At 41.3% G+C, this 17,866-nt stretch overlaps 1 protein-coding gene across 2 annotated transcripts; it reads right to left on the reverse strand.

Annotated features, from left to right (window-relative positions):
* Positions 1–549: 549 nt before the first annotated feature.
* On the reverse strand, positions 550–14,711 carry GRSF1 (G-rich RNA sequence binding factor 1). Of its 2 annotated transcripts, none has more exons than XM_047719479.1 (10): positions 14,231–14,711; positions 11,602–11,758; positions 10,240–10,395; positions 9,460–9,603; positions 8,655–8,790; positions 6,791–6,975; positions 5,663–5,784; positions 3,783–3,918; positions 3,358–3,433; positions 550–1,919 (listed from the first exon to the last, which is right to left on the reverse strand). In XM_047719479.1, the coding sequence occupies exons 1-9, from the start codon at positions 14,582–14,584 to the stop codon at positions 3,384–3,386; spliced, it is 1,440 nt and encodes a 479-aa protein (XP_047575435.1). In that variant the 5' UTR covers positions 14,585–14,711; the 3' UTR covers positions 550–1,919; positions 3,358–3,383. The 2 variants fall into 2 exon arrangements, with proteins under 2 accessions (XP_047575435.1, XP_047575436.1); XM_047719480.1 differs by lacking the exon at positions 14,231–14,711 and adding an exon at positions 13,933–14,058.
* Positions 14,712–17,866: the final 3,155 nt, after the last annotated feature.

The following is a 17,866-nucleotide window of genomic DNA, read 5'->3' on the forward strand; positions in this document are numbered from 1 at the left end:
GAGTGATCACCTACTAAAGGAGTAAAGTATACGAATTCATACGATAACTTCCCGAGAATGGCCACCTTTTGTACTGAGCCCTCAGCCACTAATGTGGCAAGACAACCCGTGCCACCTTCATGCTTACCCACCACATAACATCTTGATGATTTTGCTCTCATTCTTTTCCTAGAGCTGTACAAATGAAATTCATTAGTTTTAAAATAATTGCAAATGATTTAATTTCTCACCAACCCCAATCCCAACAGTCCCTATAGATTTTTTCCATAGCAAATAAGATACATACTGCTCAACAGAGAAAAGAGCATATTCTAATAGATCACACAGCCACAGACACCCCTTCTGAGAGCCTGGTATACTCAGCCCCATATGAGAACACATTTCTACTTTAGTAATACTGAAGATGGTCAGATGCTTAATGAAGTCATGTTCATATGGGATGATAGAAATACAAACGAAAATTACAATTTCTTCTCATACCATACCAGAATTTGATGTAACAAAAATATATTTGGTTGACAGACACACTCCAAAATAAATAGTCTCAGGTAATCTCCAGCCTGAAAGAAGTCTTCATTTATTGACTACTTACAGTTCAGTGATTTCACATCTTAGCTGGAAATCAGAGATGGTTATGTATTAAGGGAGAGAAGGCGTCCTCTCTCTTCCAGATATCACCTCTCAGAAATCGGGGCTAATTCAATTTTAAGAACTAGAATTGTATCTCCTGGTAACTATGTGGCAGTTGTCACCCTGAGAACAGGAACAAGGCAAAGAAAGTATACAGGACTTTGATTCTCCTACACAGGTGCACGTAAAGTTAGTTTATTAAGGACTACATTTTGAAGCCAGCCATTTTGATCCAATATTTAAATAACAAGCTGTTTAATATTAAAGCAGAAGGTCCCGTCACAATGTGACAGAAGTACAGCTTTATCCATAAACCCTTCACACAGTTATACATTAAATGCTATTTTTATTTAAGCAAGGCACCCCTACTTGTTCTAAAATATGGGATGTGCTATCCCACTGAAAAAGCAAAATGAGGAGACAGATTTTTTTCCTCTCAGGAGCTGGTTTAAATTCAAGTGAAGCCATTAACGTCCTTACCAGTCAGGACTGTTTTGACATGTCACTTCACAGTTTGAGACTAACAAACACCCTTAAGGTTTACCCACAATCAAAAAAAAATTGGGGGGTGAGTGTTCAAAGAACTTTTAAGACTAGAATTCTCTCCTTACGGATACAGGCACCAAAGTCAAATGCCTTTAGCACAAGGCTTAGAAAGGCAAACATTTCTAAAGACATAAAACTGCCAAATTGTTGTCACTTACACTCACTAACCTGTGGTACTTATTTCTGGTTTTCTTTTTTTTTAATTTCTACTCCTACCTAAATAATCTAATACACCTAAAATTAAAACTACTCTGCCAAACCTTAATGATTCAAAGGTCTGAAACCCTTCCTTGCTTTGGTGAGTATTTGGTTAAAATAAATCAGTATTTCATTCCAGAGAAGTTTTACATCAGAGCCTTAATTCAGAGGCAAAAAGACAAAACCTCCAACAGAGCATTTGTAAAACAGGAGAAAGACTTTCAAGGACAGTACTGAATAAAAATATGTAGTCTTTTCATTGGGTAACACATCTTCTATGAAAACAAACTGTTTAATCATATATAACAGAAACCAGATTTTTAAATCAGATCTTGAACAGATTAAACAAAAATTTTAAATTTGTGGTTTATTTCATAATTCCAAACTGAATCTTTCCTTTTCTTAACAGTCCACTATGCAATTTGTCTTATAAGCAATTAACCCAAAACCCCCAAATCCTTTCTCTAGCAGTTGCTGCTACAAAACTGGAACTTTATATTCCACGTCCAAGAAAGATGTGCAAATGAAATGCTTCTTGCTTCATCCTGAAAATAAAAAAGAAAAATGTTGCACACGGACTCAAAATGAAAAAGTGGTGCAAAGTAAATAAATAAAAGAAAAAGTGTTACCATACCATACTCTTTCCCAGACCATTTAGAATTACAAATTTAATAATTTTTTTAAAGTAGGCTTCATGCCCAGCGTGGAGCCCAACGAGGGGCTTGAACTCAAAACCATGAAATCGAGACCAGAGCTGTTATCAAGAGTTGGGGACACTTACCCAAATGACCTACCCAAGTGCCCCAATACTTTTTTTTTTTTCTGATTTAGTGCAAATCCATTTAGTGACAAATCCATTATGTTACAGTGAAGAAAATTAGACATTATTGTTTACATCCTGATATAAAGACAAATTTTCAGAGTTGAGCACAAAATATATTTTACATAGATTTTAGCTAATATTTAACATCACAAGATTATGGGATTTTATATCCAAAAACAGCCTATGACAAATACAACTATGAACTATAGTAAAGAAATGCCTCATGTATTTCCAATAAATCATTACAGTTAACTATCTCAAATGCACCACTATAAATAGAAAAATGATTATAATACATTAAAAGACTTTATGGGTAAATAAAAAATACCACATAACATTTAGTCAAGGGAGGGGACATCCAAACATTCAGTAGATTTGTCACACATCAAGTTAACTCTATGAAATTGTGTACTTCCTAGGACAGACAACTATTTTCATAACACTTTCTTAGGAAAGAGATAGTGGTACATTAAGTGTAGATAATAATGAAAAATCCCAATTTCAAATGTATCATTTTTTTGTCTGTTTGTTTTATTAACATATAATGTATTATTTGCCCCAGGGCTACAGGTCTGTGAATCATCGGGCTTACACATCAAATTTATCATTTTAAACATTTTAATATCTTGGAACTAAGGAAATGTGTTTAAATTTTATAAGAAGAACGCATATATAAGCACATTTTCAGCGTAATATATAGATATTAAAGGTTAAAAAATTATATTTAGGCACACAGCAGGATGAACATTGGAGATGATGCCAAAAGATTCTATATGGGAAAAATACCCAAAGCCACTATTCAATCATAATGAATCCTATTTCCCAGGAGATTTTCATTCTTTATTTTGATGCTTGAGTTATCTTGATCAGTCTGATCATTATTAAGGGGCTCCTGCGTAGCACAGTCGGCTGAGCGTCCGACTCTTGATTTGGGCTCCAGTCATGATCTCAGGGTCATGGGATGGAGCTCTGCGTTGGGCCAGAGTCTGCTTCTCCCTCTCCTTCTGCTCCTTGCCCTGTGCACACATGCACACCTCCCGCCTCTCTCAAATAAATAAAATATTTTTTAAAAAAAGGTTTTCACCATATTACAAATTAGTGAGTTAATGCCTAATTTATCAATTGAAAATAATTCCCACAATTATACCTCTTAAATTTACCTTATTATCTAGAGTCCCTGGAAGTCTTATTTTCCCTTTGGACATGAATTCAGGAACAATTCAATATATCTATGATCTGAGAATGATAAGAAAAGATTCATTTTAAGAAGGTGAAAACGGAGAAATAATAATATAAATTTTCTCATAGTTCAGACAGCAAGTCAAACCCTTTGTCCATTTCCTAATTAAAAACAAAAACAAAATTAAAAAACAAGCAAAAAAATATCCCACCTCCACATAGAAATATGCAGGACAATTAGCAAACAAATGCTTCTCATTACAATATAGTGTTCTGTCCTTTTTACATTTATTTTAGGAGTATTAACAGAGCACAGTTTCCCAAAGAAAAAGTCTAGGCAAACTCCAAAACAGGGAAAGGTGAGGACAAACTGAGCACTGACGATAACACCATGGGCAGCACTTACGAACATGGGACCGGTCCTTGAGCATAGCTGCAACAGCGTCCTCATGGGTATCGAAGTGCACATCCGCTTCTCCAGTGGCCTTCCCATTAGAACTGTATTCCATGGTGATTCTAACAGGCTTCAGCGGAGCAAAGAACTAAACAACAGAAGCCAGAAGGAACATAATGGTACTAGGTCCAATTTCTAGCAGTCTAAGACTCTGCATTTTTGTTTCAGACTATGACTGATACACCCAAGACACTGTTCTTAGAAAATCTCTTTAAGCAACAAAGTAGTTACACATCTACCATGTCTTCTGGCTTTTCTGATCCTCTGAGAACTCAAGGTCACATTTCAACTATCTGTTCACAGAAAAAAACTGTACAATACACAACACACCAAGAGTGCTCAAACTTTTCTATGCCAGCAAGGACCACTTTTGTTACTCCTCCCACATACATCCTTCCCTGTTTCTGAAGAGCGCCCATCTTTCATTTCTTAGTCATTTTTATATCAGATATGCACCTGCTCACCAGTTTTTTTACCAGCACTATAAGAACAGAGGTACCACACTGAGTGGTTACCATTTCAAACCAAAGCAATAGAATGTAATGCTTTAATGAGATTGTGCGACCTCTGTCTGGTTTAAGATATGATTCCTATCAGGCTTTTTGAAATAATGAAGACAGGGGCGCCTGGATGGCTCAGTGGGTTAAAGCCTCTGCCTTCGGCTTGGGTTGTGATCCCAGGGTCCTGGTATTGAGCCCCATTATCGAGCTCTCTGCTCAGCAGGAAGCCTGCTTCCCCATCTCTCTCTGCCTGCTGCTCTGCCTACTTGTGATCTCTGTCTCTCTGTCAAATAAATAAATAAAATCTTAAAAAAAAAAAAAAAGAAAAAGACAACTCTGAGGACCCACTACTAACTGAAGATTCTAGCTTTGGTTCTTTTTTTTTTTTTTTTTTAAGATTTTATTTATTTATTTGACAGACAGAGATCACAAGTAGGCAGAGAGGCAGGCAGAGAGAGAGAGAGGAGGAAGCAGGCTCCCTGCAGAGCAGAGAGCCCGATGCGGGGCTCGATCCCAGGATCCTGGGATCATGACCTGAGCCGAAGGCAGAGGCTTTAACCCACTGAGCCACCCAGGCGCCCCTCTAGCTTTGGTTCTACCTTAATTAAGTATACGTTCTCAAATTCATGAAGTCAATATGGCTATTGTTGTTTTCCTTCCTTTTCATTTTTTTTTTTTTTTGAGATTTTATTATTTGACAGAGAAACACAGCAAGAGAGGGAACACAAGCAGGGGGAGTGGGAGAGGGAGAAGCAGGCTTCCCGCTAAGCAGGGAGCCCAATGAGGGGCTCAATCCCAGGACCCTGGGACAACCAGAGCCAAAGGCAGACGCTTAACAACTAAGCCACCCCGGTGCCCCTCTTTTCATACATTGTTATAAAATAAAAATATTTTTTAAATTTCTTTCTCAAAATTAGGGAATCCTGAAAAAGGCTACAAGCTTCTAAGCACTCAGGAGCACTGGGATTCTTGCTTAGTATATACCTCCCCCGTGACAAATTCCCTCTGGGTCTCAGTTTCCTAAACTCAAAAATGACTAAGTTGAACCAATTTAAAGAAAAACCAAACTTCCTTCCTTTGCATACTAAAGCTACATATTATTTTATCCTCTTATCATTATACATTTGACCTTAAAATGTAATAAAACCCATACTTCTCAGTTGAAGAAAGTAAGACAAGCTTCCACAACAAAGGGGACGCCTGCCTCTTTAGTGTACAAAAATGGTTCAGAATTAGGATATTTTCTTCTGTATCTTTCCCAAGTTAATATAAGTTTAATTTTAGGATTTTTGTTCCAAACCTATTAAGATTGGATATCTTACTGCCACACACGTTTATAATGTCTTGGGCATTAGCTTGGAAAGGCAGTCCTCGCATGTGGACAAAATGCAGTGAAGATGCAGTCCCAAAGTCAGCAGCCTCTGGAAGCTTTTCCGACATCTCCTTAGGCAACTCTGAGAAGTGGAACAAAAAGCACCGTCAGTAACAAGAAGAACTTCAAGAGTTATTAACAGATTATAGTTAGTTATGCCCTTTATGTCAAAATCCTCAATTCTTCCTGAACCAGTAAGGAAGAAGGGCTTTATTTTTAAAAGCAAAAATGTTCTGAAATTTCTGCCACCTAACAAATATCACCTGAACAACCATGAGGATTTAGTGCAAAGATTTAGTGCCTCAAACCACTACGAGATTACATAAGAACAGATATTTCTATAAAAACAGAAAGAAGGAAACATGATTATGAGTGAAAAAAAGGGGCAATAAACGTTCTGAGTTATAGGCACTTTAAAAAAAAGAATAAACATGGTAACGGGAGAATTCCATGGCATGGGTTTAAAGCTTTATTTATTTGAGAGCAACCGTGCACCCATGAGAGTGGGGGTGGGGGCAGAGGGAAAGAGAACCCTGAAGCAGACTCCCTGCTGAGCTCAGAGCCCAACGCAGGGCTCAACCCCAGGACCCCCATTCATGACCTGAGCAGAAATCAAGAGTCCACTGCTCAACCAACTGAGCCATTCAAGCAACCCACCATGACATGAGTTGAAAAAAGATTCATCAAACTTCAAAGATCCCACATTTGGCTTTGGGGTTAGGAATCAGAGGAATAATTAAATACAGAGGCAAACAAAAGTTTTACTTTAGTCAACATTCAAGCTCTCTAACTATTCTTTTCTCACCTTAGTTTAAATGTTGACATTTTACATTGTTTTATTATATTTATGCCATGCAGCTTTGCATATGGAATCCACAAAAACAGTTATATAAAAACCTTTATGAAATAATTAAGCCCTTCTGCATATATTCTAAGTACATACTACACTCAAAGACAGATAAATCTTCCAACTCAATTCCCTGGTCCCATAATCTAATAATTCCATACAAAGTGGTCGTAAAAAATATTTTAAATATCAAAACATACAAGACAGATTCAGTAAGTCTCACCAAGATGCAGGTCCTTACCTATTTCCTTCTCACTTTCAAAAGCTGTCATGGGTCGAATATCCTCACTTACTTCATGTTCTTCAAAGACCATTTCTGGCTCAGTTATATACTTAGCAGTAGGAGAAGATGCCATTTTCTTTCCCTTATGAGAACCGACATGTGTTCGGACTTCATTCCTTCTGCTTGGAAATATCTCTATATACCTGTATCAAAGCAAAAGTGAACAGACACAAAGAATGCAAAGTAACTTTACACTGAAGTCATTTAAAATAGAACATGCACATATAATATTTCTGACAGCTTATGAAACAAAGTGTCCAAAGATAACAGATGAGAGAAAAAGACTAGATACAGATATTAGTCCCTGGAGAGTATTCTCAACAGAACGGGCCACGGATTTAATCTCCCCCACACTCCTGCCCAAGGCAACAGCTTTCTTCATACACATTTAATTAAGAGTATTTTCTGTTCTGTTTTACTTCGTGAGAACAACTATGCCAAGACAAATTGTGTGTATGAAAATATCTGGTAAGAAGGGCTTTGTTTTTTACTGTCGGTTAACTATTTCTTAAAGCCTTACAAGACAATTCTGTGAAAATCAATGATATCTGGGTAAGATATTAAACATCAAAGGACATGAGGAGCTAAAATCCCCCAGAACTTCAACAAGACACCAATGACAATTCGATTAACTAAATGTCAATTCTGACTTGTTATCTGCTTGGCAGTGGGATTGCCTATTAAATCCAAGCTTCTCAAACCAGTTTTTTTCTCAATACCGCTTTTCCAAATTAGGTTATTAAGCACAAATTACAAAAACCATTTGTATTTACAGATCTATAAAGATCAGATAGGCACTACTTCTTAATTTATTGAAGAGATTTATACACTGACATAATCTTCCCACATAAAAACATAACCGTAATCTATTTGTTCTAAGACATGTTATAAGAAAATGTGAAGAGTACTAAAAGAAAATGGGAGAGGAGGGTGGTCTGCATACACATTTTTATTTTAAAAAAATTTAATAAAGACCCGAGTCAACTCTATACATAGATCCTGAAATACATGGCTTTATAATAGCTTTTCATTTTTTTAAAACTTCAGCGGAGCCAAATAAAACAGCCAGAAAGCAGGAAAACAACAATCTAAAATCTGACACTTTTGAGTACTCCAAATTTGACACAATGAACCGCTCCAACACTAAAGCACCCAGTGTGATGTACAGCAATACCTACAGTGTATTATCTGTATCAAAATGTTAACCCAAATCAATTCAAGACTTCAGCTTTAACTTCCCATTTTCAGGAAGTAATAGAAGATACAAAGGAACAAAGTCACACCATAAAGCAACAAGATCAACATAAAACATGAGACATTGTACAGGATGACTCAGTTTCTTCAGAAGTTAACTGCATTTTAAAAGGGAAAGGGAACAAAAATATACAGGTGAAGGAGACTTGCTCTAGTTTAGGAGAACTATAGATGTAACAATCAAATGCCATGCGTGGTCCATATCTAGATTCTGGAAGCAAAAGAAAAAAAAAAACAAACAAACACAAACATCTCTGAGGGGCACCTGGGTGGCTCAGTGAGCTGAGCGTCTGCCTCAGGCTCAGGTCATGGTCCCAGGACCCTGGGATTGAGCCCCTATTCGGGATCCTCGCTTGTGGGGACCCTGCTTCTCCCTCTCCTCCCAGCTCAGTGCTCTCTAGCTTGTTCTCTCTCTCCAAAAACAAAACAAAAACGATCCACAACTCTGAAAAGACAATTTTGGTATGGAAAATCGGGGAAGTGTGACTATGGACTGGCATTAGACAATAAATGACCGCTAATGTTGTTAGTATGGTACTTGAGCGTTATTAGAACCTGTTTCACTCACCGGTTACCAATTTCTTCCCTATGTTTCAATAGGGCTTGGTTGGCCATTTCTGGTTCTTCAAACTGCACATAGGCTTCCCCTGTTTTTCTCCTCCCTCTGTAGTCCATGACAAAAGTGATGTCTACTATATTCAGTCCTAGGACACCAAAAAAATTATTACAAATTTAGTGCTACTAACAAGAGCCTTTTTTATCCTTGATTAATACATTCATTCACATACTAGAAATTTTTTTTTTATTAGTATAACCTAAGGCCTGTTTTGCTAGTCTCTAAGTTGGATACATGCCTAAGGGAAAGAAAATTATTATGCACCAAAGCTAATAACACCTACATATCTGTATTTCCAGAATATTTAGGATTCATGCAATTCATCTAAAATACACAATCTCTGGGAGGTTTTTTTTTTGGCCATTAATTATGGAGTAGGGGAAACGGGAATTTAGACTAACAACACTACTAATGTTACATTTTTCACAGCTAAGAACTAGACAATAACGCTTTTAAATGATAAAAACTGTTACTTTCTTAGACAAATATGGCCACTCTTACAAGAGGTTATCTTCCTCAACAGTAAAATAAACCTGCATGAAGTAATTCTGAAATGTGACATTCCCCAAAGGTCAGCGTAATAGGTCAAAACACTTATGTAATCTATAAACATTGGTAACCTAAGTGAAGAGTTCTCCCCTAGAGAACCTAATACAATTGCATGCAGTTAACTAGGAAAAGGTTCATTTAAGATATAAAGAAAACAGTAAGGGGAAAAAAAAATTGAGGCCCCAAACATGATATAACTGAAAAGCACCTGCAAAGAAGTCTACGATGTCTTTCTCATTGCAACTATACGGAAGTCCTCTCAAACGAACCACACCATCGTTTACCACAGGTGAGGACTTCACCTGCAGGCTCTTCATTAAGGCATCCACATCTTCATTGTTTATCTCATACACTGCAAAGAAAAAGCACAGAAGCACGCACATTTCCATAGCAAAGGAAGGAGACATTAAAAAAGAAAAATCATACTTAGTGAGTTATCCAAGAATGGAGAAGCCAGTATTTTTAATCTTTATGTACTTCTTTGGAGAAAATAACAAATGACATTTACTGAATATTTACTGTGTGCCAGCTGTGACTTATTTAAACATCCCAACCTGGGAGGTAAACTTGGTCAACATCCTCATTTTATAGATAAGAAAATGAGATTATCTCTGTGTTTCATTTTCATACCCTGTAAAAGGGTGTATTCATAACGCCTATCTCCTTCATTACTGCTAAGGATCAAATGAAACTGCCTTCGAAAGTACAGGCTGGGGACGCCTGGGTGGCTCAGTGGGTTAAGCCGCTGCCTTCGGCTCAGGTCATGATCCCAGGGTCCTAGGATCGAGTCCCGCATCGGGCTCCTTGCTCAGTGGGGAGCCTGCTTCTCTCTCTGCCTCTGCCTGCCTCTCTGCCTGCTGTGTTCTCTCTCTCTCTCTCTCTGACAAATAAATAAATAAATAAAATCTTAAAAAAAAAAAAAAGAAAGAAAGAAAGAAAGTACAGGCTAAGGTTCTGATCATAAAAGCCAGAGCGTGACTTCACGTACCTTCCACATATCGTTGTCCCATGTACATGCGATGCTTTTCTAAGGCTTTTTGCACATCCTGCTCTGACTCCATTTCAATTAAGGCATCACCCCTTCGTTTCCCATCTCTGTTTAAGAGGAAGTGTATCCCATTCTCACCATTGCGGATTCTGCAGTCTGAAAGTACGGCAGTGAAATCAAAACCAGACACCAAACTTTTAGCTCAATTATACAAGTCACGAGAATGCAATCCTCCGATTCCAACAACAAAACAAAGCATGAATCAAAATGTCTATCCTATTCCGTATAGAAACCCCCATCACTGAAGGCATCCAAACGCTAATGAGATGGTAGTCTATACACTGTTCCATTTTCTTTTCTTTTTCTTTTTTTTTTTTTTTTAAGATTTTTATTTATTTATTTGACAGAGATTGAGGGAGAGAGCAAGCACAAGCAGGGGGAACGGCAGGCAGGGGAGAAACAGGCTCCCCACTCAGCAAGGAGCCTGATGTGGAGCTCGATCCCAGGACCCTGAGATCATGACCTGAGCCCAAGGCAGCTGCTCTGTGCTTTGTAGGAAGGGAAGTCTGCTTGTCCTTCTGCCCCTCTCCTGGCTCGTGCCAGCTCGCTCTCGCTCTCTCTCAGATAAATGAATAAAATCTTTAAAAAAAAACAAATAGGGGCACCTGGGCGGCTCATTGGGTTAAAGCTTCTGCCTTCAGCTCAGGTCATAATCCCAGGGTCCTGGGATTGAGCCCCACATCGGGCTCTCTGCTCGGCAGGGAGCCTGCTTCCTCCTCTCTCTCTGCCTGCCTCTCTGTCTACTTGTGATCTCTCTCTGTCAAATAAATAAATAAAATCTTTAAAAAAAAAAAAACAAATAAAAAATAAAAACCCTTTTTTAAAAATTTATTGTATTTACTTATGTGAGAGAGAGAAACTGCAAGCGGAGGAAAGCAGAGGGAGAGAATCCTCAGGCAGGCTCCCCCCACTGAGCATGAAGCCAGACTTGGCGCTCAATCCCAGGACCCTGAAATCATGACCTGAGCTGAAATCAAGCTGAACCGTTAGCTGACTGAGTGACTCAGGCATCCCCTAAAAGCTTTTTAAAAGGAAAATTAAAAATCATAGTGAGATACAGCACTTAAAAATTAATCACAGATATGTAAACATTCCAAAAGTGTTATTAAGGAAATTACATCACTTGACACTAAGCAATCTTGTATTCTAAATGTATGTGTTACATAAAGAGCTATGCTGAACTGGTTTTGCGGTTTGGTTAAGTACATACCAAAACTTCTGGAGAAAACTGGTTTCTACCATGTTGTGAGACTACCTCACACTCAAACAAAATTACGTATTTCAAACACACATAGAATATACCTGAGAAAAAGTTAACCACGTCTTCTATAGTGCACGACCAGGGCAATCCTTGAGCTCGAATGAGATAAACATCATCCACTTCTTCTCCTAACTTGGACGAAGCCAACTCATACTCAGGGAGAGGCGGGAGGTCTTCCAGGTACGTAGTTTTGGACTCCTTCCGAGATAAATGAAGAAAAGTAAAATACTTCTTCGAACAACCTTACTGGGAACACGTTTATGTCTGCAAACCAATGCCCTGGATGTTATTCTTAGGGAACAGTTACTATTTCAGAGGCAAGAAATAAACTTCACAAATCTAATGCATCCTTTTTTGGCTTAAATTATACATTCTAAACCAACAAGCAAGTATATCCCAATGACTTCGCAGGACATAAATTTCATCCAGGACTAGTTTTTTAAATTATTGGTCCCGAATTACACCTAATAACAGTGTTTTAGTTAAGGCAGGACAAGAAGGGTCCCTTCAGTTGGACAGATATGAATGCTTCCTACTCACCGTGTGTGGTATTAGGCTCTCATCCCAAAGAGCTTATCATCTAGACTAAGATGAGCATTACAAGACAGGATGCTTTATGAGCTACAATTAAGATACAAGATTATTAGGAATCCAAAACAGAACACTAACAGAAGAATCAAGACATAAGATGTGCCTCAAAGGAAGCACAGAATTTTGACAACAATATCTAAAGCATTCCGGTTTGAGAGGTGAGGGGAAGAAGCAATATGAATGAACAAAAGCCTGTCTGCAAAACAGCAATAATCCCATTTGGCTCCACTGCAGGATACAATTAGGAGCCAAAGAAGATGAGCTGGCAAAAGGAACTTGGTACCATACAACAGAGGGACTTGAATGTCAAGCTCAATGTGTCCCCTTCACCCAGTAGGCAAGAAAGAGTTAATAAAAGACATTTCGGAGTGGGTAAAATATCGAGAGAGCAGGGTGTTTGGAAAGAGTAGTCTGTCAACTGGTAAATCAGACCAACTGAGTAAGGAAAAATCCTAAGAGGCAAAAGCAGTAGTGTAAGATAACAAGAGCCCGAGACATCCCTCAAGAACTGTATTTTACAAGATTCAGCAAAAACTGGAATTTAACAAGATTCCAATCAGCACTACAACCATAACCAGGAATGAAAACGGCAGTTTTAAGACTTGTACTCTTTGGGGCTGAAGAAAAAGATTCCTTTGTACCATCCCACAGTTTACACTAAGACTTACCTCTCTACCTACAAGGAGTCCATGATAAATGGAAACCTCGAGCAGATGTCTTTTCCCTACTTCATAAAAATGCAACAAGCACTACGAATCAATGTGGAAAGACAACTCGGGCTCTCAGTCAAGCGACTTGCAATCTATCATGCTAAGGAGGTACTTCACGCCTTTGCAGGTTCCCATCATTTTCAAGAAGACGTCCATATAATGTTAGGAAGTCAATGATAAATCTGAGCACAGGGTCTAACACTAGTAGAGGCTCAACAGATATCACTACAGTCGATTTCATAGGAAAAAAACAAGAGAGTAGCTACCTCGCAAAGGCTCATTAGAGATAGTCTGTGTTTTTTAATAAAGGTAACGTTCCCCATTTTCCCAGAATTCCACACGCATCACCAGCTTTTACCGAAAAGGGCAGCCCCAAGTATTGGGCCAGGATTCAAATCAATTAGCTCAGCCACTGGCAGACAGAAGCCATGCTGATTAGCCTCCCGGTTTCCCTAAGTTCAAGGAGAAGCCCAAATTGAATTAAGAGAAATACGATCCGAGAGATCAGGAGGTGGGTAGTGAAAACGTGAGCTGATGCTTCCCAGATACCACGTTCACGAGCAGGAAAGAGGGCTTCCTACACGGCACACAAGATTTGCAATCGGAGTTCTTAAAGGGCACACTGACTTCAGGAAACACTCCTGGGTCCCCAAGTCCCGGCCCTACCTCTAGGCGTCCGCTCTTCTAGCCACCCCCCCACCCCCAAATCAGTCTCCACGCTGTCCTCCCTGTCGGCGGCGACCCATGGCCCTAAAGGTCCTTCTGCTAGAGGAGGTGGAAGTGCAGGGGTGACCTTCAGCAAAGTGGGACAGCCCGCCTCTCCCCGGCGGCACGAGACAGAGGGGAGCGCCGGCCACGAGCCTCCTTCCCCTCGGACCCAGCCCACGTCAGTCAGTGCGTGGACCTTCCCCTCAGCAGGCTTCGAGGCGCGCCGGGGGCCGCCTAGGCCTCTCGCTCCGGCCGCACAGAAACTCCCAACCCTCCGCGGGTCCGGCCTCCCAACTTCACAAGCGGCGTGCGGAGAGCGACAGGGGTGCGGGGTGGGGGCGCCCACAGCCTCACAAAACCTACCATGGGCCGGCGGGAAACAAGGCCTCAACATTCACCCCTAGCCACACTTACACTGCCCAACCGACCAGAGACTCGAGAGAACAAAACAAGGAGAAAACCCGAGGCCTGGGAGAGCGTCCCTTGTTCTGGGGCCCAATAGGAGGACTGGGCGGGCGGGGGTGGGGGGAGGCTGCGCGGCGCGTGCCGCGGATCCCCGGGCGTGCACGCGAGGGGCCGGCAGAGGGGCGCGGGAGCGAGCGCGCGCGTGCGCGCAGCCGGGGAAGGGTCCTGCGCGCGGGCCCTCGCGGCGCCCACGTACCTGGCTGTAGCTCCGCGCCGGGCCCGCGGCCGCGGCCAGCGACTGCGACAGCAGAGGGGCACGCAGGGCCGGGTAAGAAGCCGCGGCCGCGGCGGCGGCGGAGGCGGCCGCGGGGGGAGGCCCCGCCAGCCTCCCGGCGGACGGAGGCCCGGTCTGGAGGCCCCGCGTGTGAGAGGCGGCGGCCGCGGCGGCCCCGAGCAGCAGCAGCAGGCGGCGACGGCCCGAGACGCCCGAGGGGAAGGAGCCGGCGGCCGAGTAGAAAGGCAGGCAGGCGGCGCCGGTGCGCCGGCAGCTGCTGCAGTTGCAGCCGCAGCCCCGGAGCAGCGCCCCGAGCACCCAGCGCGTCCCGGCCATGGACTCCGGAGGCGGCGCGGGGCCTGGAGGCGGCTGCGGCTGCAGCGCGAGCGGAGGGGGAGTGGAATCCAGGGCCGGGGAGGGGGCGCCAGGCACATGCGCCGCCGGCACCCGGGGCCGCGGCGAGTCGGGAGGAGGCGGAGGAGAGCGCGCGGCTCCGCCCGGTCTCCGCCCTCGGGGCGGGGCTGCCGGCCGACCAGGAGGGGCCGCGGGGGCCCGGGGACTACAGCCCGGCTGCTCTTTTCCCGGCGGGGCACTGAGGCCCGGGGAGGACGGGGCGGGTCCCCTCTTCCTCTGGGGAGGGCGGAGACACGGGACGCCGGCTGAGCGACGCCCCGCACTGTCCCCCCGAAGCGCGTGACTCGAGGGGCGAAAGGGCCGTTTCTGAAAAGAATTGTTACAAAGAGGTTGGGATAATATCGAAAGTGTAGTACCCCCGAAACTTGAGGTGGAAGGTCAGTTTTCTTTGTTTTAAAATGAAATATATAGATACCTATATGCCGTTAATGTATAGAGCAAAAATAAAGCCTCCTCTAATAAATTAGTGCACAGGCAGAGGTTTGCAAAAAGGCTGGTTGTAGTTTTCCTCAGCCTGAGACCCGTCTAAGATTAATAGGCAAAGGGAGTACTGAGAGTTAAAAAATAGAAAAATCGGAACAATTTAAAGCTTTTTATTAAGGAAAATCTCAAAGTATACTGAACTTCCAGAATTTCAGAAATTTATTTTTTCTTTTTTCAGTCTTCTTGTATCTGTCACCACCACCGCGCCGCAAACATTTTTTCTTTTGCTGGAATATTTTAAAGCAAACCCCAGAGATCATGTCAGCGCCCCTTTCAGCAACACCTTGAAGTGATCAGGACTTTAAAAAAAGAAGAAAAAAACAGGATGACTCTTGGATTAGTTGTTTTGAAGTATTCAAGAAAATTGTGTTTAAAATTTGAGTTGTTTACTCTGGCCTACTCTTAGGAAAAGGAAAGTTCAATATTTCCCAGAAAACCCTTTCCCCACCAAAAAAAGCAAAGAACAGGAAAAAAATATGATTGGCTTGGCTTTGTGGATTTGAAGTATCAAAGAAGGGGTTTCCTCATCTGCAAGATTTAGAAATCCGAGAGGTGTTTGGTTTTTTTTTAATCTTCCATTCAAGCAGGAAAATGGGTTAGCCCATCATAACAGATTATCACTAAATCATAATCTGCGAACATGTTAGGGATTCTGCCTATATTGACTCTTGCCTTCATTTTCTTAATAGCGGAAGCCATCGTGCATAATACACAAATCTGAATGGATGAGCAACTAAATACATAGAATGAAATCTTGCAGATTATAATCAGGAGTAACAGCAAAGTATTAAATAAAAAGTCTCAGTTTTTACTTACAGGAAGTTGGGAGAATACAAGGGAGAAAAGAAACTAATTTTGAACAATTATTCAATTATCTAAAAAACATTTACTAAGTGCTTTTTGTGTTCCAGGCATGATGCTATGCCCTGTGTAATCAGGGTATAATAATAGGTTTACAGACCAAATATCAAAGTGATGTTTAGGTTTTTATGTATGTCTAGATTATAGAAAGAATAACAGGCTTTGTAAATTGAAACTAATGACTTACGGAACACCAGTTTTAAAAGCTGTATTAAATATTATTTTAACCCAAATAAATATAGCCCTCTTTAGTGCCAGTTAAACTTTTATTATGGAAAGAAGACTTTGGGACAAAAAATTTAGGACACTGTTGACGAGAGTGGTGACAAAGAAGATGAAGAGGGGGGACGCCTGGGTGGCTCAGTTGGTTAAGCAGCTGCCTTCGGCTCAGGTCATGATCCCGGCGTCCTGGGATCGAGTCCCACATCGGGCTCCTTGCTCATCAGGGAGCCTGCTTCTCCCTCTGCCTCTGCCTGCCATTCTGTCTGCCTGTGCTTGCTCTCTCTCCCTCTCTCTCTCTCTGACAAATAAATAAATAAAATCTTAAAAAAAAAAAAAGATGAAGAGGGAAGACTGAAATTTTAGGAGGTAAAATCAATAGGATTTGAGGTTAGATTAGAGAGGGAGATAGTGTTTTCTGTAATTGTGTTATTGTTTGGAGTTGGGAGAGATGTGTGGGGACAACTTTTCATCCCTGGGCATGTTTAGAAATCAATGTAGAAATACTGGAAGCAAATCAACCCCATTTCTGTTAAGCCAGAGAAGACTGTCGTAGAAATATTCGTTTGAGAATTGTCAGTATAGATGAAGCTTCTGGTTTGGATGAGATTGCTAGGACCAAGTTGGAGTGAGAAGGCCTAGAAACAAATGATGTACTACAACCGTGAATGCCCTGTAGAGGAAAATGAACTTGCAAGGAGAGAGAGAAGGAAAAGAAAGAGAATTAAGAGCAAATTAAGGAAAGCCAGCAGAGTGTTTCTCTGGAAGTGAGTAGGGAGTATCTTAACAGTGCCAAGTCCTTACTAAGATCATTACTTACTTGTCAATTGAGATGAGAGCAAAAAGTGTCTTGGATTTAGTGATATGGAAAGCCTTCAGTCATCTTGTCTACAGATGTTTGGGGGTAGTGATAGCAGAGGCCAGAATAGAGCAGGGGTGAGGAAATGGAGATTGAAGTGCAAAATAAGTTTGATTCTGTAGGTGAGAAAAGGATAAGGCAGTAAAGGAACTTTAGGTCAAAAGTGGGTTTTGTTTTTCTTGTTTGAATTAAATTGGGTTAGATTAGAGCATGTTGAAATGGTGTTGGGAAAGGATTCAGTTGCTATGGATTTAATTGAGTAATCAAGAGAAAATAGGCATAATTGATGTGTGGGTTCCTAGAAGGGTGAGAGAGAGGATAGGTATCAAAGCTCAGGTGCAGAGATTACCTTTACATGGGAGAGAGCTCTGCAGTTTCCCTAATTAACTGTAAAGCATATTGTTCTGGTACAGTCACTTAGCAGTTACAGTACGATATACAGAGTAGCACTAACAGAACATTGACCTCCTTCTTTCCTGAGAATTTATGAGGTAGAGCCATTTAAATTGGTGGAAAGAAACACTGTATAGATTTGGGAGAGTAAGGAGAAGGACTGAGAAAAACAATCACCTCCCATTGCTAGGAAAGAATTTTCAAAAGAAGTCCTCTTAGTTCTAAAGAGCACATTATTGGTAGCTGGGAGAGGACCTGGAAGGGGATGATTGTTCTTACTAAGAAAGAAATGAAGGAACACATTTTATTGTTAGTGCCCCTTAATTCCTGGAGGTGAACACACTTTTCTTCTGATATGCAATGAAGTTGAGTTCTTCTTAAAGGTCCCA

This window comes from Lutra lutra, chromosome 2 (genome assembly GCF_902655055.1).
Source record: "Lutra lutra chromosome 2, mLutLut1.2, whole genome shotgun sequence".
Classification (NCBI taxonomy): domain Eukaryota; kingdom Metazoa; phylum Chordata; class Mammalia; order Carnivora; family Mustelidae; genus Lutra; species Lutra lutra.

Coding starts and splice junctions, on each gene's coding strand:
- GRSF1 (XM_047719479.1), bottom strand. CDS start 14,584: ATGGCCGGGACGCGCTGGGTGCTCGGGGCGCTGCTCCGGGGCTGCGGC. Junction 10,396..11,601: donor CGTGGTTAACTTTTTCTCAG/GTATATTCTATG, acceptor CCGTACTTTCAG/ACTGCAGAATCCGCAATGGT. Junction 8,791..9,459: donor CATCGTAGACTTCTTTGCAG/GTGCTTTTCAGT, acceptor TTGGTGTCCTAG/GACTGAATATAGTAGACATC.